The sequence below is a fragment of the Melozone crissalis genome, unplaced genomic scaffold (genome assembly GCF_028551555.1).
Source record: "Melozone crissalis strain CALT ecotype California unplaced genomic scaffold, PUWL_Pcris_2 ptg000012l_1, whole genome shotgun sequence".
Lineage (NCBI taxonomy): Eukaryota > Metazoa > Chordata > Aves > Passeriformes > Passerellidae > Melozone > Melozone crissalis.
This window is the reverse complement of record NW_026535790.1, coordinates 196,816-222,309: the sequence shown is the minus strand read 5'-3', so window position 1 is coordinate 222,309 and position 25,494 is coordinate 196,816. Positions and strand designations below refer to the sequence as shown.

At 42.8% G+C, this 25,494-nt stretch overlaps 1 protein-coding gene across 27 annotated transcripts in view; it reads left to right on the top strand.

Moving 5' to 3' along the window:
• The window catches only part of MAPK8IP3 (mitogen-activated protein kinase 8 interacting protein 3), a 71,402-nt gene that overhangs the window by 32,328 nt on the left and 13,580 nt on the right, over window positions 1-25,494 (top strand). For 8 of the 27 annotated variants that reach the window (XM_054271229.1, XM_054271214.1, XM_054271228.1 and 5 more), the window contains 14 exons: window positions 1,057-1,306; window positions 3,933-4,035; window positions 7,072-7,190; window positions 11,394-11,405; window positions 13,036-13,053; window positions 15,550-15,607; window positions 16,560-16,712; window positions 18,023-18,104; window positions 19,829-19,980; window positions 20,577-20,633; window positions 21,123-21,293; window positions 22,345-22,471; window positions 23,304-23,399; window positions 24,605-24,766. In XM_054271229.1, coding sequence (XP_054127204.1) covers window positions 1,057-1,306; window positions 3,933-4,035; window positions 7,072-7,190; window positions 11,394-11,405; window positions 13,036-13,053; window positions 15,550-15,607; window positions 16,560-16,712; window positions 18,023-18,104; window positions 19,829-19,980; window positions 20,577-20,633; window positions 21,123-21,293; window positions 22,345-22,471; window positions 23,304-23,399; window positions 24,605-24,766 — 1,560 coding nt within the window. The remainder of the gene's footprint in view (window positions 1-1,056; window positions 1,307-3,932; window positions 4,036-7,071; window positions 7,191-11,393; window positions 11,406-13,035; window positions 13,054-15,549; window positions 15,608-16,559; window positions 16,713-18,022; window positions 18,105-19,828; window positions 19,981-20,576; window positions 20,634-21,122; window positions 21,294-22,344; window positions 22,472-23,303; window positions 23,400-24,604; window positions 24,767-25,494) is intronic. The other 19 variants (XM_054271231.1, XM_054271218.1, XM_054271230.1 and 16 more) reach the window with 12 other exon arrangements.

The window sequence follows — 25,494 nt, the reverse complement described above, 5'->3', positions numbered from 1 at the left end:
AGTCGCAACTCACTGTCGCATATAACTCTCAGCATTAACTATGTCACCTCCCTGCAGGCAGTAATTAGAGCAGGCTGCCCTTAAGAGTGGGGAAATCTCCTTTGAGTCTGAGAGGTCATGGTGCTAGTCAGGGCATTCCTTGTCTGACTGAAGCATTGTGCTTTAATTTACAAACACAGCTTACAGTGTAAAATCCTGACAAAGCCTTGAAGACTCCTTGTTCCTCAAGAGGTGATGGTACAGGAAGTCGAGCTGTAATGTCTGTTTGCACCAAGAGCCATTTTGCACATTCCATACTGAGAATCCATCTCCTGTGTTCATTTCTCACCTTTCTGAATTCTTGGGCATTGTCATCCTGCCATTTGGAACTGGGAGACCACACCTGTTTATGCTGTGTTCTCAAGCTGGACCCATGCCTGCCTAGCTATGTATAGGGTGGTTTGGGGACATAGGTCTCCTGTGTCAGACAAGCCAGAGTATCCCAGATCAGTGTCCACTCTGCTTCTGCAGTTTAGTGGCAAAACCAGTTTGCTGTTTTCTCATCTAGGTGTATTGGTGGCTTACAGTAATGACATCAGTCAAGACTTCTAAGAGGCCACTTCAGATCCTTCCCGAGCAATATCCATATTGCCTTCCAGCCTTGGGAAACACTGGCCTAGTTTGCTGCAGGTGCCAAAGCCCTTCAGCTTTCACTGTACTCAGTGTGAGCTACAGGTGCTTTTCTCCTGTGATAAGGCAACCTTTCTTGAGATCACATACCAATGTGATTTGTGAAGACCAGTATTCAGTATTGAAGGAGTTATCAGCCTTATTGAAGAAGGTTTTCAGCCCTTTCTGCAGCTGGGATTTGCTTGTTGAGCTCAGCACGAGAACTTGCTGCTTCACTGTGGTGGTAGTGCCCTGTGTCACCAGCAAACAATGGGACATGTAACTGGTACAATGAGCAAGAACCATGCTCATAATGCTTTAAGGCAGCCATACACCAGCAAATGGGACTTACTGAAATGTATAATTGTGCTTTTCCCTTTCTGTTCTGCTGCCCTGGAATTGCCACAGTGCCCCCAAGATGAAATGTCTGAATCTGGGCAGTCCTCAGCAGCTGCCACACCGAGCACCACGGGAACCAAGTCCAACACTCCCACATCATCTGTGCCCTCTGCTGCTGTCACCCCTCTGAATGAGAGCATCCAGCCCATCAGCGAGTACACCAATGGCACCACCAAGAGCAATAAGAGGGCACGAGAAAAGCGTAACAGCCGGAACATGGAAGTCCAGGTCACACAGGAGATGAGGAACGTCAGCATAGGTATGGCAGCTGGAGCTCAGGTACTTGGTCACTAACATAATCAACTTAGCAGTGCTTGTGTCTCTCTGTTACAGGGAAAGGCTGGGAGATTGCACTGTAAGTATAGAATTTGAGGAAGCCTGACTTGGAAAGGTACATGAAAGAGACAGGGTTAATTGGATGTTAGCAGTTTTCTGCGTAGTAAATTTTTGAAAACATCAGTTATATGAGTAATTTCACAAATTCATAGAATGGGAACAGGTTACTGAGTTCAGTTCCCTGTAGTGATATGCATTCATGTCTTGGAACCTTTTTCATGAGCACTCAAGTCACGTCTTAGGCTGAGCTTTTGGGAAGCTGTTCCTGGATCTCATCAATATGAAAGTTAGGAGCTTATATTTAGTTTTCTGTCTGTATTTATTTGTAAGTATTTTATATCCAGTTGTTCAAATGCCAAATTTGTCTGTGAGATTAAATAATTATTTTCCCTCTGCGCTCTTATCCCACACTCTGATTTGTTTAAAATAATTGTACCCAGCTGTTTTTCTCAGCTAAATTAGCTGATTTTTTTTAGTCTCTTTCTCATACAAGAACTCCCACACCTGTGGAAGCTACAGTTGTTGTCTCTCAATTTTCCAGAGTACTTTAGTAATTTGAATTAATTATTTTTTGTCAGGAAAGCCATTCTCTAAGCTTTAGCACCAGGCTGTTAAATACATAAATGATTTAATAACATTATAAAAGCCCTTCAGCTGTGCCCATGTAGTGTCTGAGCAGGTCTACCCTGGATTGTGAGACTTGCAGTGGCCATCAGAAATGAGAAGTGATCTGTTTTACATGTCATGAACTTAAACTACAAAAGGACTGTAAGATTTATCAAAGGTCATTAGGTTAATATGCAGGAGCACAGGGGTAAACATAGGTCTGTGAGGTTGACATCTGAACCAGCTGATAATCTTCTTATCCAAGTTATTCCTTGGGAAGCAGAAGTTATAACTAAGTTATTACTGAAGCAGAAATTACCATTCACAAGCTGGTTCCTAATGAAGTAAGACCATAAACCAACATATAACATCGTTTGCTGTAGCACTGAAGGAGAACTGAGAGAGGAGAAGAGACTGAGTCCCAGTCTGTATTATCCTGAGGGCGCCCTCAGGGTCACAGATGTCTATCTGTCAGAGGCTAGGAGAGTTGTCCATGGAAGCATATGGTTTCTGAACAGCCTGCTGTTAGATTGTGGTCTGGCTGTGACCAGGAAACACTTGTATCAGGAAAGCTAAGCATGGATGTCAGTAGTTTGAATGCCCTATAAATACCCTGATTTTTACAGTTCCTGCTTTACAAGCTCATTTACTATCAACAGTTTTCATGGGTCAAAATAATCTCTTTTTTGTATGTGTGCAATTGTGAAGTGGAACCATTTTTTCCCCCACTTTCTTGGTGGAAGTGTGATATTGTGCAATTTGCTCAAAGCAGATAGTTACGGCTTCCTTATGTGGTCTTCATATTCAACCTTTCAGCTATTTCTCACCCCTAATAAGAAATCAATTCTCCATGATTAGAAGTGATGCACATACTTGAATTTTAATCATGTATTTTATGCATCTGTAATTAAAATGTCTGTCAGTGATGCATGTGCCTTAGAGCTGAACTACCAAAAATGCTACTCAGAGGTATTTGCAGAAAAACTTCCCAGCTTGGTAAAATAAAGCTGAGGAAGGCTGTGCTTGTGTTAGACCCGCTGGGTGTGGATGCCTGCTTTGGCAACAGATCCACATCACACTTTGTCTTCCAGCCTGGGTTTGCTGCCAGCTGGCACAATGCCAGCCTGAAAGAAATTAACACTTCAGTTGTCATGGACTTTGTATATTTGGCTACTGAGATTGTCTGGAAAGGTCAAAAATGTCACATCTAAGTTCATTGAGGGACTAATGTAATTCACAAATTAGGTCATTAATCTTTCAGAAATTCTTTGTGTGAACAGACACAGTGTTCATGTTGCTTGTTCAGAATAGGTTAAAGTCTGGGCTTTTGAAGAGTTTGGTATTCAGTAAACAGGACTTGACAAGAGGAAGGAACTCCTTATTCTTTAAATATTGGCTTCAGGTTGCAGATTACACACAAACCACATTTCATTTATTGGTTTTGAAGTCAAGTTTCACTGTAATGGGTATCTAAACCAGTGCAGACTTGAAAATTTGTATTGAAAACCTGTTTCTGTTAAAACTAAATAGTGCCAGTTCCTAACAATAGTAATTTCTATGAAGATGTACAGAAAATCGCTGTGTTGCCTTCAAACTCAGCTAATGCTGTCTGGGGATGGAGGAGTTTTTTATTGGCAGATAAAAAAGGAGTTTTAGAATTTACTTCAACGGATAAAATATTTCTGCTGATCCCATTTTAGTGAGTATTCAGGGCAATGAGTTTAATGATGCTTTGGAATGGGTGTGGGAAGGGGAATGCTTATGGTGTACCTGCTCTGGAATTGAGAGACCACCTTCAACCACTTTCTGTTCTGATTTTAAGACTTTGAACATGGCACCACGAAATTTTCAAATCTCAATATTCAAAGCTGTAAAAGTCCCTTCAAGAAATACCATTCTCTGCAAGTCCTGATCCTGTATGTGATCTATACTGTCTTACCTAGGGATGGGCAGCAGCGATGAGTGGTCCGATGTCCAGGACATCATTGATTCCACTCCAGAGCTGGATATGTGTCAGGATCCCCGCCTGGAACGCACGGGTAGCAGGTACTGATTGTGACTTTACCCTGTGTGCTCTGTCACTTGGCTTCATGAGTAGTGACAAATGGATGCTCTGGCTCATAGTGAGCTCACAATGCAGCTATTTGAGACAGTCCATATATTCTGCCTAATATCAGAGGTCCTGACCTGCTTTGGGTTCTCCAAAAGGCAGATGCCTGCTGGTGATCTCCAGGAGGATGTGTACAGCTGACCCAGGAGTGGACTCATTTACCTTACTGGTCTGGGGGTTTAGAGAGATGATAGAGCAGCAGAAGTTTTAAGACAAGAAAAGAGCACATGGGCTTAAGCTGTTAGGAATAGGGAAAAGGTGCATTTGTCCAATAAAACCTCAGTTCTGAATTCCATTTTAAAACCTCAAGTTTCTTTCAGTTCTAATTTTGTCAAGTATTTGAGGAGGCAGGGCTACCCCCCCAAAGGGAGGACAAACAGAGCTAACCTCAGCAATCCGAATCCCACAGGCTCTGAGCAGGGAGGCTCAGATCACTGGTAGTGAGCCCTGTCAGCAGCCCCAGACAAAGCAAGGGTGTGAATTCGGTCCCAGTGCTACCCATGAACAGCAGGAGACAGGACTGAAGACAGGTGCATCTTAGCAAAGAACTGAAGGCATAGGCCTGAGGTCAAAGGGAGCCCTGGGACCAGTGGGTAGGTGCAGTTCCTAGGTGAGGCTGGTCAGAGCATTTATGACCCATCAGTGCACTGAGGAGTGGTTGCGAATCCTCAACACAGTTTTCAGAAGAATCATCAGACTTTTACTAAACTATTCTGCTGCTCTGATCCCTACCTATCACCCATTTTGTTCTAAATAGGAGGCTTCCTAAAGGCTATTAATTTTGGCACCACATTGTTGTGAGGTATAGGTACCTTGATCTGTTTTTACTAAAGTTTACCTTTTACCCTTGTCCAGTGGATAATTTGGCACTGTATCAGCAAAAAACCTCCCCAAAATCTTACAGATATGCAGAAAATACAGTACCCTGGCAGAGTGAAAGCAAGAGTATCTAATGGTCCCAATCTGGACTGGATTTGCCCACCTTGTTGAGCACCCCCATTGAGAAGGGTATGAGCAGCAATAACACCTGCATTTCTCATCTGGGAAGGCACACACAATTAAGCTCCCCTTGGGACATGTAGGATACCTGGACTATTTTTAGGGTCAGGAGGAATCCAGGGAGTTGAAACTGCTCAGTGTGGAGAAGACAAAAGTGACTGATGAGATCAGATTAAAAAATGGTCAAATCCAGGGGAAAGAAGGAAACAGAGAGGATTGATGCACCAGAGCTCTTCAGGCAGGAATCTCTACTCCAGGTGGTAAGACTTGAGAGCTACAGGAGACACTGCCTGACTTGGACTGCTGACAGTGTGTGTGCTGCTCTGAAAGCAGAGTGCTTTCATGATACATATACCTCTGAAAGCTGAATGTTGAACAGGAAAGTTCAATCTGACTTAAGTCTCCAGGTCAGACGGAGTGCTGGTTTCTCTTTCATTTGTGCTGACTGTTGGATTGCGTGAACTGATTAATTGCAGTGCCATCACAGCACCATTTGTGCTTCCTCAGTGCTCTCAGATGTCTGGGTGGCTGGAATTTTTCTGTAATTGAAAAACCCACTCTTTTTTCCTCTTCTTTGCAGTGTGCTGTGGCTGCAATATCAGAAGCAGCTACTACACTCCATTTATAATCACTAGGATTGTTTATGTGATAATGAAGCCATAAAACTTGAGATCATCTGTGTTGGTGCTGACCTTTCTGATAGATTGTTGGAGAAATTGCACAGCTGCTGCTCATGCTGGTTGATGTTACTCATACAAGGCAAAGCACTGCAAAGTGTTTATAACCCACATTAAAGCAATTTTTTAGAGTAGACAGCCACAATCCCAGAAGTTGCCTCACCTGCACATCCTGTAACAACTCTTTGCTGCTTTGAGCCATGAGGCTGTCAGGAAATACAAGAAGATTCTTTATGGTATCAGAGACACTGAGAGGTGGAAATGTACTGTCATCTGATAAGACTAAAAACTATTAACTTTGATTTACCTTTAATTAAATACATTTGAGGACATGTGAAGAAATGCTTTTCAATACATAGCCTTACCCAAAAGAAAAATGGGCCCTTCAGACTGATTGTACTTATTGGCTGGCCAAGTAAAAAGGCTGTTGCTGTTTTCAGCATTGAATTTCTTATTTGGTCTTACTGCTGTCTGAGGTTTCTATCTAGATTGACCGGAGCATGAGAATTTTTGCAGAATCTGACAGGTCAAAGCTGAGCTCTTCTGCAATGTGAAATTTTTCTGTGAAATACTGAATCGACCTTAACTTGTGTGACTTCAGAGTAAATCATCTGGGTGAGCTTTGAGGTTGTGGATGATAAATGTGTCCTCAGCATAAGAAGGACATGAAGCTGTTGGAGCAAGTCCAGAGGAGGCCATAGACATGCTCCAAGGACTGGAGTCCCTCTGCTCTGGAGCCAGGCTTGGAGGGCTGGAGGGAGTTCACCTGGAGAAGAGGAGGCTCCAGAGAGACCTCAGAGCCCCTTCCAGGGCCTAAAGGGGCTCCAGGACAGATGGACTTTGGACAAGGGCCTGCAGGGACAGGACAATAGGGAATGGTTTCCCACTGTCAGAGGGCAGGGTTAGATGAGATATTGGGAAAAAATTCTTGTCCATGAGGGTGGGGAGGCCCTGACACCAGTTGCCCAGAGCGGCTTTGGCTGGAAGTGTCCAAGGCCAGGTTGGATGGGGCTTGGAGCAACTTGTGATAGTGGAAGGTGTCCCTACCCATGGCAGGGGATTGAAACCAGGTGGTCTTTAAGGTCCCTTCCAACCCAAATCATTTCATAAGTCTATGATATGGAGAATAACACATGCTATTTTCTTTACTCAGTGTGCTTCCTGATTCATTCAGTGGGTGAACAGATGGGTTTTGATTGCAATAGTGTGAGATGCTCAGTATTTCAAAGATAAATATTTGAGCTTAAATGTTGCCAAGTAACAAGATTCATTCTGGTTTTTTTCTTCCAACAACAGCCCAACACAGGGGATTGTGAACAAAGCATTTGGCATCAACACAGACTCTCTGTACCATGAACTTTCCACAGCAGGGTCTGAGGCCATTGGAGATGTTGATGAAGGAGCAGATCTGCTAGGTAAAACCTTGTTATTTTCTCTGGTACAATGACTCCATATTAAGCTTCTAGAAACATTTAAATTCTCTTTTTCTTTCAGAACTTGGATGTTTCTCTTTTTTAAGAATGCATGGAAATTGAGATACATGTGATAGAAGCATGTACCTTCAGTACAGTCATGATTATTTACAAAATAATCTCAGCTGTTAGATGACTTTTATTTAGGTTGTCTTTAGTGCATAAGTTATTTTTCTACAGGATTCTCCACACAAATAATTTGAAGACAAAATTTGTTTCTTCTGCTTCTGGCTGAAAATTCCTCCCCCAGTAATTTTATACTGAGAGAAACAGTTGTTTGAAATTTGTAAGAAAGTAACTCATTTGGTTAAGTTTTTGATGTTTAAATTATGTGGAAAACTTATGGTGTGTAATGCAGTATTTACTGTTTTGCAGTCAGCCTAAGAGATGTAATAATTAACTTTTTAAGCTGATTTTGAAGATGTTTGTAATACCTGTAGCCAGGCTGTGTTTTGTGTTCCTGGCTGGGACCCTGCAGCAGTCAGAGAAGCCACTTTGCCTCAGAGAGCACTCTGAGCCGTCTCTCTACTTTTTCTATTGGATTCCTGAGTAGCTAGATCTTGTTTTTTGACAGAATTTAAGCATGTTTTTAATTCTTGCTGTTTTCCTGCATCAGTACAAGTGGTCTTTGAATACTCAGGTGACAAGGGTACCTGATTGAGTTTATAACAGTGTAGCTCATTTTCCATGTTACTGGTTGCTTTAAGGAGCCCTAGGACACATGAGGACTCCAGAAACAAGGCATTATGTGTACTTAGTGGCAAGAGATCTGATCTGAAAGCGAACATTTCCTTTCTGTGATTACTGATATAGATCTGCTTATGGATAATCTTTGTAAGTTTAGTTCTGTGTATGTGTCCAGAATAGAATGAGCTAAAATGTGTCATACAGACTTACAGCAGCTCACCTTTGCCCAAATTACAAAGGTACTTGTATCAGCTTTGATATGTCTTGTATCAGGACCTTTAAAAAGCATATGTTTCTGCAGGGGAGATAGATTTTGCCCTATTAAACAAAAACTTTACCTTGAAGATGCGGACTGAAGACTGGAAAGGAGTTAAATTACTTCTTGTTTGATGAAGGCCAAGTATCTGAAACTGTACTATTATAGTCAATAGTGTGACTGGAATTAAGAACATGAATCAGACAATCATGAGAATGCTCGCAATAGCCTTTTGATATGAGTAGGTTTGGGTTGGTTTTTTGAAAAATCATACAGCAGGTATGAGAGCCCTCATGCCATTGCCTAAAGCACAAAACCATTATTGTTTCACCTTCAACTCCAGATTGCCAGAACAAAAAAAAATCTGCAGAAGCCTCAGGATGAGCACACAGGCTTACTCTGCCTGCAATGGGTGCCAATCTGTACAGATATTTACAAGATTAAGAATTTTGAAGGAAAAGCAAGATTTCCAGGTTTGACAATCCCCTGGATGCTAGTAGCCATTTGCAGAAGGGCTGGGGCTCCTGCTTAAAGGGAAGCTTGACAGTAGGAACTACATGTGATGGTTAAAGCTGTGGAATGAATTAGCCAGCTTCATACATTATCAGCAGCTGTCTTCCTAGCAGAATCGAAGCACTAAAACCATGGATAATCTTGCTGTTGAATATCTGCTTTATCTTGGTCCTCCTGTCCACTCCTTCCTCCTCAAGGAGTGTTCAGTTGATTCTGCGGCTCTGTCTGCTAATCACTATGCCAACTGCTGCTTTCTTTCTCCCCCCAAAATGACTGGAGTATCAGATATTATTGGCTTGGAAGAGTTACTGTTCTGGAAAATTACTTACTCGGTGTATGAGCAGCTTCAGACAATGTGCTTCCCACTCTGGAAGCCTGCCTTCTGGAAATCCACTTCCCCACTTCCCCTTGGGATTACCCTGTAGCCTGACCCAGTGATCAGCAAGAAATGCAGACTGTTCTTTTCAAAGGACCAAAGGGTTTTTTTGCCCAAATCTTGCATGGTTGTTCACTGCAGTCTTGGATGAAGTCAAAGGTGCTTCACCTCTGAGATGTCTGTTGCTTGGGAGTTACCACTTGCAATAAAGTGTACAAAGACTTTGTTGAACAGTGCCCTTGTAAGCGTGGGCCCTGAAGATCACAGTGTGGTTTCTGAAGACTGCAGCATGGCTTACAAGGAGGACATTTCTGTACTGGGACCATTTTCTAGCCTGAGCAGAGATGCAGAACCCTTTCAGGGGATCCCATGGCAGGCCAACAAAATAGGAAGACTGGTTCCTTTTCAAATCTGGGAGATGGACTGTGCCTTGTTCTGTGATCAACATTGATCTAATTAATAATTTTGCTGAGTTCTGGCCACTGACTTTGGTACATAAAGATGTTTTTAAAATGAACACAAACGTTGCTGGTTGTACAAAGAGAGGAAGCACGGCGAGATCTCAGAGATTGTGTCTCTCAACAACAAATGTGACTGGTACTTTTTTTGTCTTTGCACAATAGAAAGCACAAAAGAAAGTCTGGTAAAGATAGAAGCAAAGGGCTAGATCTTAGGGCTGACAAAAATCTGTCAACATAATCCAAAATTTTGCCTTTTTTGTTCAGTAGAATGTTCTCTCTTTGTGCTGTACTTTTGAGTCTGCAGAGACTAAGAGGAAATGGTGCTTTATGAACATGATATAGGGAACAAAATCCACAAGCTGAAAGAGTCCTCTTCAGCTCGCTTCTTTCTGTAAATCAAATTCATTAATGACTCCAAGCTCACTTAAGTGAAGACTTACTGCTTCCTCCAGTCTCTCAAAACTTGGCAGTCAATCTGTAAAGAATATTCTCCTTTTTTTGTCTCAATTCCTTAAAGAAAGAGAAATTTAATTAAAGATGACCTTAAGAACAGGACTTATAGAAATTACCCTTGAGCACTGGCTGGCAGTCAAGTCTGATTCTGAAATGGAAAATCCCCTTTATTCCTGGTACATAATTGGCACTCTTCATGTTTTATTATTTTTAATAAAAACCACAAAACATATGGGTTTCCTCCTGCCTCTAATACTGCTTTACATACATGGGATATAGGAAGTATTCTGGAGGAAAATGTGGAGTGAGAACAATTATTTACTAATGAGCATTGAGAACCAAATTCCCTTATTTCTCCTACAGACTTGGGAGCACTAGTTGGCAGTTTTCCTGCATATACACTTGTTAATCACAAGTGATCCTGGGTAGGTTCCTGTTCTCCCATCTCCCCTTTTCTCAGCTTCCCCTTCTACCAGATCCCCCTTCCTGCTCTTCCCTATCCCAGGTGTTTCCAGACACAAACGATCACAGCAGCAGTTTGGGTGTGCTCAATGGACAGGCCCTTTTACTGAGGGTGGTGACAGTGGTGAGCTGATTGCCCAGAGAAGCTGTGGCTGCCTCATCCCTGGAAGTATCCAAGGCCAGGTTAGAGGGGGCTTGGAGCACCTGGGATAGTGGAAAGTGTCCCTGCCCATGGCAGGGGGTAGAACTGGATGATCATTCAAACCCAAACCGTTCTGTGATTCACATTTAGGATAACCAACTATATTTGCTTTGGAAATTAAAAAAGCAGAGGGTCTGTAGTAAAGACAGAAATGCAGTGTTATTAGTGGTTAGTTTATTTACAGTGTTGTGTACAGAAGTTGAAATGAGATTATCAAACTAAGTCCCAGTCCTACACTATACAAAAAAAAAGGTTTTAAATGCAATCAGTTGTCTTTTGCAAGCTTGAAGTGTCACTGAAGAGCACAGTTATGGTCAGAAGATACAGTTGTTAAAATGCAGGGTGTGGGGAAGTGAGAGTTAGTGGGAATGAGCTGTTCTGCATTTAGAGGTAGATGACTAAATAAAGACATAATAAAGGTTTACCCAGTCCAGGAAGATCTGATTGCCTCAGATCCAAATCTGGAAATCTGGGGATAGCTGAGGTAGGTGGTTGCAGTTGTACCATGGGTTACCTTTCCTTGGGGTTTTTTTCTGTCCTATATGTAGAATCATGCCATCAACAGCTATGGCAGGTCCTGTCCTTACTATTTCATGCCTTTTGACATTGAAATGGCTGAATCATTGTTAATTTTTTTTGGACAAAATTTTGATTTTGTTGGTTTTAGTCACTGATGGATCCTTTTTCACTTCCTTTTTCCCTTGTCTCTCTGTGCTTCGCTGGACATGGCGCATAGGGGAGTTCTCAGGTGTGTATCTCCTGCTCAGTTCTCCTTGTTTCTTTTTTTCTGGTTGAGGTTGGATATTGTGGTATACACGTGTGATACTCCCCTGCTCTTGTCCAAACACGGTTGGCTTTGCAGACTTCTCCCACCTCACTTTGCTTGATTGCCTCACACTGGTGGCTCCCTGCAGCAGGAGGTCCCTGCTCTGCTCACGTTCCTGCCACCTTTCAACCCGCTTTCTTTTCTGTGGCTGTGGGCAGGTTTGCTCCACAGTGTTGCACTAGCCTGTCACTCAAGGTCTTGGGGCTCAAAGGGCTTTTTTTCTGCCAAGAAGGGTACTTGTAGCAGAGATCGAGTGGGCACAGACTGAGTGAGGGTCCCACTGTAATCTCCATGGCCTGTGCTGTGAGGAGTCCCTCATCTGCCACTGGCTGTGGGGGGTTACCTGGTGCAAAACAACCCCCTTTGGGTATTTTAGTGACATCAAAGACACTTTTGTGATGGGTTGGAGTGGCAAAGCCTCTGTCTTTGGTGAAAACTTTGCCTTTCTGTCTCAGGAGATGGGTGATGGCTCTGTCCTTTGCTGGGGGAGGCTGCTCACTGCCCTAGGGCCATACTCTGCCATCAGGTTTGCACCTGCTTGAAAAATACACTTGGGCCCTGATGCAATTTCAGTTGAAGTCAAGGGAATCTCTCTTGATTATGGTGCAAACTGGGTAAAATTTGCCCTGTAGTAAAGGTGGTGACCTGGCAGCTGCGATAGTGTCACGTGCCAACAAGCTCTGCCATGTCCCTGTGCCGGGCACTGCTCAGTGTGGGCTCTGTGATGATACCAGGAAAGGGACGGCATCATCCCTTCTTCTCATTCAAACTGGCTTTACTGTAAGCCACATTTTGTGTGAACATTTCTCAGAAAACCTCCCACTGAAGTTGGGTTGGAGTTTGTTGCAGTGTGGAGGTGGATTTGGGCCTTTTTAGGTCAGATGAAAGCTTTGATACTCAGCCTCACTTTTGTGTTTTTCCCCCTGCTACTGTCCTTTCTTCACCCTCTTCACAATGTTTGTTGACCTGCCTTTGTTGTGACAATGGGAAACTCAAGGATGTATCATACAGGGAAAATGATGAAGGAAGCAGATGAGGTCATCTCAAGCTTATCCTGACATCTGTTATGATAGGACAAGGGGTGGTGGTTTAAACAAAAGAAGGAAGATTTTGATTAAATATAAGAAAAATTTTTTTTGCGGTTGGAGTGGTAAGGCCCTGGCCCAGGTTGCCCAGAGAAACTGGGACTGCTTCATCCCTAGGCGTGTTCAAGGCCAGGTTGGGTGGGGCTTAGAGAAGCATGGTCTAGTGGGTGATGTCCCTGCCCCTGGCAGGGGACTGGAAATGGATGTGAATTTTAAAGGTGTCTTTCAACCCAAACCGTTCTGTGACACTCTAAAGTTAAGTCCCTGTTAGGTCAGGCTGCAGTAGAACAAGGTAACTTTCTACCAAGCATCATGTGTACTGGCACCACACACTATACATGTGCTGACAAGCTGCTCTGTTTGCTGTTTACAGACTGGTACTTAATGGCTGCTGTTTTTCTCTTCCTTTCTTCCCCTTTGTCCCCATCTCTTTCTGTTCCCTTTCTCGTATGGGATGGCTCTCATAGTACGGGATGATTTCTTTGGTAAGGCAAAGGCCTTTTTCTTTTCTTTTCTTTTCTTTTCTTTTCTTTTCTTTTCTTTTCTTTTCTTTTCTTTTCTTTTCTTTTTTCTTTTCTTTTCTTTTCTTTTCTTTTCTTTTCTTTTCTTTTCTTTTCTTTTCTTTTCTTTTTTCTTTTCTTTTCTTTTTTCTTTTTTCTTTTCTTTTCTTTTCTTTTCTTTTCTTTTCTTTTCTTTTCTTTTCTTTTCTTTTCTTTTCTTTTCTCTTCTCTTCTCTTCTCTTCTCTTCTCTTCTCTTTTTTGTGCATTTTTTTCTACATTCCTTTTATCCACTCATCATCCATCCATATGTCTTGCATCACCTTGGTTTGGTTTTTTGTGGTGGTGGCAGCACCTCTCCAAGAAGCAGGATGCAGCTGCTCTGTAGAGGTGGTTTGGGGATTCTGGTCTGTTTCACTGTAGTTGATTATCCGCTTTGATGCTTCACACTTTGCCTGGCTGTGAGAGGAATATGGTGTAGGTGCTCTGCTGGACAGGGCTGTGCCCAGACCTCACCTCCCTTTGCTCCATGCCCCAAAGGGTTGACAACTGAAAGTTTTCTTCCCATGAGCAGAGCTGTCCCATTACAGCCTGTGCAAGATGATCTTGTGGGGTGCCATTCCATGGCTCTGGGAGACTTCCTCTTTTTCTTTATTGCCAGAGGAGCCTTTCTGACCTCTAGATGGTTAAGGCATTGGGCTGTCACTGCATCACACACAAGCAGAAGCTGTGGTGAAGGATACTGATGGAATGCTGTGTGGCCTTTAGTTCTGGCATGATAGCTCACCCTCTTCCCCAGAATTTTTCTCTCCCAAAAACAGCTGCAGAGAGGGATGACTCAAGAATATGAAAGAAAAAGATTTAATCCAAAAAAGATGCGGGTGAGCTCTTCCCTTGATGTTCTTCAGTTCCTTTAATGTTCTTGTGCCAATGTAATGCCTTACAGGCTAAATATTTAATTGATTGTTTGTAAAATCACTAAAAATAAGCAAGAAAAAAATTCAATAAACTGAAGACTTCTGAGTCTTCTGACTGATACGCGGCATGTCACCAAAAAAAAAAGGACTATAGATCCTTTACCTTACCAACCCAAAACACGCTGTAGTTTGCATTGATATTAGTGTTTCCCACTGTTGTATGTTGGAATATTCTCTGACACACATTGGCCTGAAACATCAAAGTGATTAATTGTCTGCCACTGATTTTTCAAAAGTTTTTTGAAAATGCTGCTTCTTACTCATTCTTGCTGGGAATTTGCTTTTGTCATCATAAATTCATCCCATTTAACTGTGGGAAGAGGATCTGTGTGTTGGAGTGTTTTGGTGTGTTCTCACTTTTCATGCCCTGCCATGTTCCTCTAACTTCTGTTTAATTCAAGTTTGTGTTGTTTTTATTTTATGCAAATACTAATTAATCAGCAAATGACGTATCATGAAGACTGTTGATGTCTTTGCTATGAAAGAAGAGAGAGTTCAGAGGGCAGGACAGATACTGATTGTGGGGAGACTTCTTCATGCTCTGGGACCTGTGGTGAGATATGAGCTGCACCCCTTAGCACTGTCCTCCAACAGGGAGAGGCGTCTCTGCCTTCAGCTCTCAGGTGGCCTCTGTTCCTCACTATAACACAGAGACCCTGGAACTCAGCAAGTCCCTGACAGTGGGAAACAATCCAGATGTGCTTTTGGTCCCTAAATTTCATTGGTTTTATGAAATACTGAATTCAACCTTTACTCTTAGCCCCAGATGTGTCAGTGTTCTTGTAAACCAGTCTGCAGACTGCAGCTGTACATGGATGCCCAAGTGCAAGTGCAGAGTGTCTGCTGTAATGTTGACTATGGGTCTGAAGTGGTGGAACCGAGACTTCACATTTTAAACATCTGTGAGAAAGCTGTTAGAGCTAGGTGTAGCAAGGGACAATCTGAAGTCCTATTGAAATTGCTCTAGCAGAAGGTCGATAATGGGGAAGCCTTTCATGTGCATGAAACTCATCACAACCATGATCCCAAATCATGCAAACCGAAAATTTGGCTTATACTAAGAAAGGAGGAAAATCACTAGTGTGCAGGACAGCAATTTGGACAGTGTTCTGCTATCCTCTGTGAAAAACCCATAAACTCTACCTTCAGTCTGTGTGAGGAATGATAAAAACTGTTTGCAATAGCTCATGGCTGAACCAGGAGTTACTGCCTTGACTTCCCTGATTGGTATTAGCAAAGCTCTCCCCTCTGTCCCTCCCAAAGAGGTTTGTGCAGACTGGGGTGAGAAGCTAGATCTGAGTTTGGATTCTCTACAGGACACATGGGTGTCTTTGCTGGTGCTGTTTCGTCATTCAGGTAGAGACACTCCACTCTACACACAGGACACAGGAATCTAGGGAAGCCTAACAAAAGTGATTTCTTTTCCTAGGGCATAAGTTAGGCAGTGCCACAAAAGCTGCATGTTTCTAGGAGAGCAGGTGAAAACTGCCTGGCCTTTCTTTTCAGGAATGGGCAAAGAAGTGGGCAATCTGCTGTTGGAGAACTCTCAGCTGCTGGAGACCAAGTAAGGAACTGTCGCATGCTCTGACCTACCTGCCTGGTTATAAACAAGATGTCACCTTGGAGTAGGTCTTGGCCAAAACTCCTTCCTCACTTGCTTATCTAACTGGTTGTCCTGAATACTTGTTCCTTCACTTGTAGAAGAAGAATTGCTCTCCTAAGCTATTTCCTAGCTGTTTCCTTTCTGCAGACACTTGGATAAAGCCTCTAGGCATGTGCTGGTAGGGCCTGATGCCATCTGAGATAAGTTTCAGGCTTTAAATTCAGTGGCAATCCATGTGTTGGGCTGAGTCTCCGTGAGGATGCTGCTGATAGTAAGGTTTTATTTGCAAGGTTTGTCATTAGGAAAAAAAGAATTGTCATTGTTGAGTTCTTAAATATTTCGTAGTTGATGGAGGAGAAGCAGACAATGTAATGAAGTTGGTTTTTGAGAAAAGCTGGCAAACCAGCTATTAAAATTGAGGAGATGGGAAGAGGAAGGCCAAATACTCCCAGGGGAGAGCTGGAGAACCTACTGTGATGGGAAGGTACTGATTTTATAAATGTAAGATGTTTTGGAGCTGATTGGAAATGCATATTTCTATAACCATCATCTGCAGTTATCCTCAATTGCAGATGACAGCAATTCTGAAGGGTGTATTTCAGACTTTCATTCTGCCAAAAATAGATAGGTTGCTCTACACATGCCTTCTTCAGTGTTCTGTCATCTTCCAAAGGAGAGGTTGATTTGTTAGTCAGGATACATAATTGTCCTGAACAATTATGGTGACTTTTCTGTTCTTCTGGAGCCCCATCTTCCCAAAGTTTAATTTCCCTTGAGTGATAGTTGTACTGAATTGTTAAACACACTTGTTTCAACTTTCCTAGTAGCATCTGTGACTTTAGTTAAAGATCTCTTTTATGGACAACTGCTACTTTGGGGCACTTTTGCTTATTGTCCCTTTCACACCTTTAAGAAATGCTTTGAACGTTGTGAAGAATGATTTGATTGCCAAGGTGGACCAGCTGTCTGGTGAGCAGGAGGTGCTGAAGGGAGAACTGGAGGCAACAAAGCAGGCCAAAGCCAAAATAGAAACCAGAGTCAAGGAGCTGGAGGAGGAGCTGAAGAGGTGAGTGATTACTCCCCTGCTCCAAGGAACTGGGAGTAAAGAATGGTAAACCCACCTCCTCTGTTTTACGCTGGCTGTTTCATTCGTGGGATTAGCATTGGCATTTAAAGGTACTTTAGGGAGCACAAGAAGGCAGGATAAGGAATTCTGAAGGAGCAGCTCCAAACCTAGGCTCCCTGGAGTGGAGCATTTAGGGTGTAAATTTGCAATTAAAAGCCAACCAATCAACAACAACCAAAACCACCCAAAGAAGGGGAGTTTCAAGACCAATAATTTTGAAGGAAACTGCCAAGAACTTGATCCTCCTAGCAGGCAGGTTAGCTGTGAGAGGAGTGAATGCCCATTCATTTACTGAAAGAGCTCATACAGAGTTGCACAAGAAATATTTAAATGCCTATATCAATAATTGTTTCATTGCTCATGTTAAGACTGAGAAGAGGCAGAAGAGATTCTAAATTCTGATACAGGAATATGTATCAGAATTAAAATATTTTTATCTTCCTTTCAAACTAGAGAAACTAAAGCCCAACTGCCCAGCAAAGCCTGGGATGGTTTCACATCCATACACACAAAGCTGCCTCCTGGAGCTCAGAGCAGAACAGTTCCATTGTGGCTGGCTGTGCATGACTGCAGGTGCTCAGGACAGAGGACAGGGTTTGTTCTCCAGCTGGAATCGAGAAGGTTCTGTAGTCTGAGCTCAGAATCACCAAGAATAACACAGACTAGTCTCTTTATTGTTCAGAATGCATGAAATGAAAGTAGTCTTGCAAGCAGGGAGATTTTTAAAATGCCTTTTGTAATGCCTCATAAAGTAGGAGTTCAAAGAAACTGAAAGCACTCAAATACTTCCAGTATTTTTTATCAGGGTTTGGTGTTCTTTACCATTTTGGGAAACTGTTCTTCATGTTAGGGGCTTTTTCCACTGTATTGAATCCTAAAGAATCAGAGAATCTACTGAAACCAGAAGCAGTCCAGCAGAAGCATTTAAGCTAGAATTTTCCCTATCGAAAATGGCTCAGTACTCATAAAATATTTGAATGTAGATGCTGGTTCAGAAACAGAAACTGGCTGAATTCTTCCCGTGGTCAGTATTTTGGTGCTCACAACAAATGTTTGAAAAAAAAGGGTCGATGAAGCTCTTCAGAGTAATGTACTGGAAGAGGGAGGGAAAATGCCAGAGAAGCATTTCAGAATTTGTACACTTGGTACACATGGTGATGGATGCAGCCAGACTTCCCATAGCTGGTTCTCTTCCCAGACCCAGCCATGGTGTCACTTGCTGTTTTGATCCCTTTCTTCCTGTTTCCTAGAGTGAAATCTGAAGCAATTGTTGCCCGACGAGAGCCCAAAGAGGAGGTGGAGGATGTAAGCAGCTATCTCTGTACAGAATTGGTATATGACATTACTAAAATGCCTGCGGGGAAAGGGGGTTGATTTATTTACCTGTATTGCGTCATGTATATGAGTCCTGAGATGCAGATTGATAGCAATGAGGGCAAGGGTGGTGAATGGGTTGTGGCTGATGAGCATGAAATCCCTTCGTACAACTTTCAAACCAGAATCTGGCACAGAGGAGCAGCCGACCCGGTGGCAGTATGACTGTGCAGGATGTAGTTTCTGTGGCTGAGTGCTAGAGCACTGCCCTGCTCAATACCATCCTAATTTAGAATCAAAATCTAGTGTGCAGTGTGGATTCTCTCAGGGTGTTACGACTGTCAGGCTTCTCCAGAAGAGCCTGTCCCCATGCAGGCAGTGAAGATGTAGCTGTGAGCACATCATGCTCTGAAATCCAGCTTACACAGTCAGCTTTGCAAGAGTGTCTACCGCCATGTCTTAGTGCTGCGTTTTTCTTGTTAATTCTTTTCAATAAGCCAGTATTGCCTGTTACACTGTACAGACAGAGAAGGCTTGTGGGCTATTCTTCTAGGACAGCTCTTGAAACTGTTTTGACTGGGATAGAGGCTATTCAACAAAGACCAACTGTAGCTGGAAAAAAAATGGCAAATCAAGCAGTAACAAGATTTTCCTTGTAAATGTCCCTGCTAGGACAAGGAATTAAATACATTTACTTATGTCATGTTACTGTTTCTTTCTTACACAAGGTATAAGACTGGTTCAGTTTTAGCCTAGATCTCTTGACTTATTTGGAGTGAACTTGGTCTGTTGAGAATTTAGGTAGATGGGAACATTTTCACGTTGTGCTCATGAGCTGATGAAGAGAGTTGGATTTGTTTTCAGTTGAACGACAGGAGGTCTGGTTCTTTTTATAATTTTAAAAAATAATTGATAAATTCCTTTTTGTTTATACAGTTCTTGTTCTGACTAGTCATACAGATTTGATTCAAAGTCCAGGGAGGCTAGAGAGAGACTTGGTTAATTTGTGCTGTTCCAGCTCTCAGCAGCATTTACCAACCAGGCTGAGCTTAGGAATTGCCACAGTCTAGCACAACCATGTACCACCTCTAGTAATGAGTTCCCGAAACCCTTGCAGTCTTTATTTTGGGCAGATATTTTTTTAGTCATGTTGTTCTCATTTTCCACTTTTCAAAAGAGACAAAACAGACTTTTATTCATTTTGTTCCCAACCCAAATCTGCCTCTGCCCTCATTGGAAGGTCAATTTGTGTCACCAAAGAGGAAAAGGTGTTTCCTTAGTTTCCTGTATCCTACCTTTATCCATCTGTACTAGCAGAAAACATCCTTGCAGTCCTCCTGAGAGGGCAGGTGGCATTATGTGGTGCTCCCTGCTGCTTGTGACTGGCTTTTCTATGAATTGAATTTTTGGTTTCCAAATTTCTGGACCAACAGACCACTGTCAATTCTTACCATTCCTTGCAGACTGTCAAAGCACCTTGCTGGCAATAGTCCCACATTGGGGTCTGTGTATGCGAGGGCTATGTGTTCAAGTTGGTAGTGATTCTCATTCTAGTTTCCATGGGTTTGCTGAACCCATGGAGGTCCATGGCCATAGTTTGGAGCTCACTGTCTGAATTATCTCCTCATATGGGGAAATGGGGGTGAAATCAAACAGGGCAGGAGAAGAACTAACAAATATGTGTCTGTCCCTGATGTGTCCGGTACTAACCTCAATCCCATTCCATCTTTTGTTGGCTGAAGCAGTGCTCCTCCCCTCTGCAGGACAACATTCCCATTGCCCAGCGCCGGCGCTTCACCCGTGTGGAGATGGCCCGGGTCCTGATGGAGCGCAACCAGTACAAGGAGAGGCTGATGGAGCTTCAGGAGGCTGTCAGGTGGACAGAGATGATCAGGTGAGCCTGGGTGTTGGAAAACATTCCTGTTTAGGACAGGACCTGTTCATGTTTTACCTTATGATCAATGCATCCCCTACTGACACACGGTTGAGAAGTACTGGAAGTTTTCCAGACAGTAGATGCTTTTCTCCTAACACCAATTCTTTCTCTCCTGTTCCTGAACTTGGACTGCAAATCTCATGTTACCACCGTTATTTGGGGACAGTGGACAGTCGTTTGTCTTGCTTGTTTCTTGTGTGCTTATTAATCTGGGAGAAGCTCTAGGGAGGAGTATTGCTTCTGAATGATGAGTTCTAAAGGCTACGGCTTGAAGTGACTCCAGTGCTAGGTTCTGTAGTTCCCACACTGTCTGTGGCAGACAGTTTTACAGGGAGTTGATAATCACGTTAAACACACTTGCCTTTCACATGAGCCTTGTTACTTAAAGTGGTTGGGTGAGCTTGCATTGAAGACCAGGGCATGTCCCATTCCCTGGTGTCTTTTGAAACATGTTAGAATGAATTCTGACTTTCAGCATGGCTTCCTTGATGGAAATGACCTGATGCTTGGCAGAGATGCAGAAATTAACTTGGTTCTGCTGTGTTTGTCCATAGAGCTTCCCGTGAGCACCCATCCGTGCAGGAGAAGAAGAAATCCACCATTTGGCAGTTGTAAGTTCTTCGGTGGTTCATGCAAGATTAAGAAAACGGGGAGTGTTGCCATTTCTACTTCAGACAACTTAATAGACTCTGACATTAAAGTCAGATAGAAGTTGGCTTAACCCTTTTGCCTTCAAGGGCTTCCTTTGTCCTTAGTGAGGTTAAAATCAGATCTGACCATGCACATTGACTTTGTTTCACAAGCTGAAAAAGTTCATGAGTATCCTGGAATGGAAACTTTCATACTCTGTCCTGGTTTATGAGGACACACTCACAGTCAGTTGTAATAAAGGGCTGTTTTTAGAAGGTACCTATTTCTGGAAGCTAAAAACACCTTATGCCAATCAATCCAAGGATGTAGGTCTGAGTTTGAAGTAGAGCAGTTTTTGTGACAGGCTTGCAGCCTTTGATCCCAACCTCTTGCTTCTCTTTTTCTGTATCTATGGTGCTTGTCTCCCCAGGAACCTTTTCTCTTACTTGTTGGCCCTTTTCTGTCACTAGCTTCAGCCGTCTGTTCAGCTCTTCCTCCAGTCCTCCCCCAGCAAAGAGGACCTACCCCTCTGTGAATATCCACTACAAGTCTCCCACCACGGCGGGGTTCAGCCAGCGGCGCAGCCACACCATGTGTCAGATCTCCTCCGGCAGCCGTACCCTCGAGTTCTTCCCTGACGAGTGAGTTACAGGGCTGTGTGCCAAGCCAGGCTCCCCTGCAGCGCTCCCAAAGAACAGCAGTGTTTGAAATAAGCTGTTTTCCACTTTGGAAACAGTCTGTGTGATGTTAGTATGTCTCTGTTCTCTGTGGCTTACCTCCCTGAGCTTTCACTCATCAGGTACTATATGGATGGGTTCAGCAAACCTTGTCCTCCCAAACATACAGTATCCATGGCTTTTCAGGCCATGATGGATCATCTCAGCAGGGACCATGGGAGCTCCGTGTGGCCCCACTCTAGTTCTGCACTTGTATTTGCAGACTGGGATGGAATGAAGGAGGGTTTTTGTGGTGGAGTGTGATGGCAGCATCAAGACAAAGGGACAAAATGTCTGCACAACCCTTTTGACAAGGGGTTTAAAAAAAGATAAAAGTTCTCTCCACAGCACATTAAAGTTCCAGTAGTTGGTTTTAATTTAAATCATGCTAAAAATGAGCCTCTGGGTATCGCTACTACAGTCTTACCCAAATTCTTTGTGTTGCTCAGATGAAGGGAGAAAACTCTTCAGTGCTTTACATGACTTCACAATGTGTTCTGCCATTGCAAAGGTTGCTTGGTTCCACATGGGGTGTGTTTTTATGGAAGGACTTTGGAGAATGTGGTGGTAAAGTAGGATAACTTCTACAATAAAAAGGATTTGTTGAAAAGATACTGCATCTTGTAGAAGGGTAAATTTAAACTTTTTAGATACCCATTGCCCTTATTCCATCTTTTTCTCTTATGACATCTCACAGTCATGCCGTGTCATCCTTCTCTAAAACCTGTTTTTGAAGGGCTCTTGGAACATCATAAGAGGTGATGACAATGACTTGGCTTGCCACATTGCTCAGGTGATGGGTCAGAACTGCCTGTGTCTGTTTCTCAACAGTTTTTCTGTCTCTGACTCCCTACACCTCTTTTCACAGTTGGATCTGGTTTGCTGTGTGTGCCCTCCCTGGTACTGGCCACACTCCCTTCACCCTCAGTTCCTCTCTTTAACGATCAGCTGGGTGACACTGTGCTTCTCTCCTCAGCGACTGCACATCCTCAGCACGCCGTGAGCAGAAGCGAGAGCAGTACCGGCAGGTTCGGGAGCACGTGCGGAATGATGATGGGCGGTTGCAGGCCTGTGGCTGGAGCCTCCCAGCCAAGTACAAGCAGGTAGGGACCATGCTCTGGACAGGCTGAGTGGAAGGTGACTTTAGTCATTAACTAGGGACCTTAGTCATTAACTATTTAATTTAGACGTACCATGTGCATATTTTGTTTGTGTGATAATTGTAGGCCATCATAGACCAAAGTGATGTTCTGTATATCTCCACCAAAGTCAATGGAGGGACTTTGATTCCTCTGCATGAAAGTACTGAAACCGAAAAGTACCCTAAACCAAAAGTGCCCTAAACCAGAATCCAGTTATTTTTAAACTAAATTTCCTTTGTTATAATTGGGCTGGAACATTAGTTATTTCATTTATACTCTGAGAACTTTAACAGTCATTTAGTATGAAAACCAAATGCAGTTTATGCCTACTTTTTCCCATCAGTAACACAAAATCAAACAACATCAGCCTCAATTGTTGACTTGTGACACGTTTAACTGGTCAGAGACCTCCTGAAAGGGAGGAGCCTGGCAGCATGGCTTGGAGGTTTCAGGCCATAGAGGCATTAAGTTTGGAAAAGACTTTTAAGATCAAGTCCAGCTGTCCTGATGAAGGGAATGCTAGTTGTCCTGACTCTTTTCAGGGAGCATCCTTTCTCTATCAGCAGGTCAATGTGTAGCCTCTGTGTGCCATCACTGGGGCACTGATGATTGTGAAATGGTCTCTTGGGTGTGCTGCTCCTCTCCCCTTAAGGACTCTTGTTTCACACAAGATGTGATAGGAAGCCTCAGCAGCAGCCACCTGTGATTGGTTGTGTTACACTGGTTCCATCTCTCTTGATGCATCCTGGTGTTTGCAGCTTTATACTGTCTTTTTTGTCTTCTCTCCCCCTAGCTGAGCCCCAATGGTGGTCAGGAGGACACTCGCATGAAAAATGTCCCTGTGCCTGTATATTGTCGCCCATTAGTAGAGAAGGACCCAACTATGAAGGTATGTTGTTTCTGCTTACCGTGCAGTCTAGAAAGGGGACATGAAATAAGCAAGGGATTTGGGTCACTAAACCTGCCATTTTTACAACAATCTATTATTTAGACATTATATATTCCAAATTCTATCTTCCACTTCCTTTTTTTGAATGGTGGTTTGTAGTGAATGTAGGAAAAAGTATTTTAGGACAAAATTCTCAGCTGTTCTGGTTGCTAGGTTCCCTGCTGCTCCCTGATATCTTTTGCTTTTTTTGAGACAATTCATCAACAGCAGCAACATTTTATGCTTCTAATGCTTTTGCTAAGACTCCTCAAGGTGTAATGGAAACTAATATAAAAATTCATGAAAATGACCAACTGAAAGTAAAAACACATTTCATCACTCCTTAGATTTTACTGTTGACCAGAATTCATTGGAACCAGGCAAGTGTTATCTGGAGTAAATTTTTGTGAAGCCATATCTATTAATACTAGAATGTTTTGAGTAGAATTGCACTGGGTATAAGCGGTCATCTGTGGCAGACTTACCTGCTGTAGCTGGTTGTTTTGAAATAGTCAGTTTGTCATTACTTCATTCAGAGATGATTTTTAGAAGTCATCCTGATGGTTAAATTGTAAGAAAATTTTTTTGCTGTTGTTTCTAGGAGGCTCTAGGTGTGATCTTTAGATAATGTTCTGTGTAGCATCTTTTCTTTAAGGTTTTGGGTAAATCTAGTATTTCTGTAGTCCTCTTCCTCTTCCAGGTATTCTCTTAAAAAGCTCTCTGGAAATAATTCATAGGAGGTTAGCTGGATTTGATTTCAGAAAACTGCTTTTTTGGGAGCTAAACCAGCAGACTGTTTTTCCACACTTCCAGAGATGGGGCAGCCACAGGCTTCTCTCTGGGTAACCTCACACCCTCACAGGGAAGAATCTCTTTCTAATACCTCATTTAACCTGTCTTCTGTCAGTTTGAACACATTAAACATCTGTCATGTCCTGGCTTGCATTGCTGCAGTGACTAAAAAGCAGTGATGTTGCTGGGTAGAGATCCTCTGGCTTACCTCTATCAATCCGGATATCTTCTAGTAGAAATCATCAAGATCTGGTGTTTCCAACTAAATGTTTTAGATGTTTGACATTTGGCAGTTCTCCATAAAGGTGCCTAAATTCAAAGAGACCACGGAGCCTGCAGAATTCTTAGTTCAGATTCCTGCTTCTGTTTCTTAGCTGTGGTGTGCAGCTGGAGTAAATCTCTCAGGATGGAGACCTTTGGAACAGGAGCCTGGAAATGGGCAGAAACTAGATCCTGGGCATGATCCTCTCACCTGTGACAGGGAAGTGGAAGGTGACAACAACAAAAGTAACCATACATCTCCTGAGAAAAAAAAGGTCAGAAAATAAAGTGGATTTTTTTCCCTCCGATGTTTTTTCTCATTTCATCCCTACCATACCCCCTCTCTCAGTATCTTTGTACTATGCCATAAAATGTTCTTGTCCTTGTGGGACTGTGCTGTGGTGTGCTGGCTCTTCTGTAACTTTAGGTGTGGTCTGGGACAAATCATCCAGTGTAAAGTTTTCCAACTTTTGCTTTTGAAACGTTTGGAATTTTGAATAAAATCCTAATAATAAGGGCAACGAAATCTTGACTGAGGTTGCTAGGGAGATTTTATAGCCCTCATCATTGTAAATTAATAAATACATTCAGGGAAAGCTTTGTTAAAAGAACATGGTCTGTGAGTCCATTTGGGCCTCTTGAGTTTTAATCCATTCTGGTTTTTGGTAGCCTTAAGTGATTTTTTGGGTTTTTTTCCTGCTTAAAGAACCAAGCTGCAATTTGCAGCTAATCATACAATATTTTATGCTGTCTGGTTTGTAGGGTTTTTCTCCACATGTGTCTTGTATTGCTGCCTTATACTCTCCCAAGACCAGCTTGCTTAAGCTGATCAGTTGGGTACATCCCAGACTCACAGCATTCTGGATGACTGAATATTCAGTGATACATTTGTCAGACATCTCAACAGAAAAATTAGTGGCCACATTGCTCTTGCCCTAAGGAGTCAGACAGGCTCTATGGCCAGTGCTCTGGATACTAGTGCAGTAACACGAATGGAATCAAA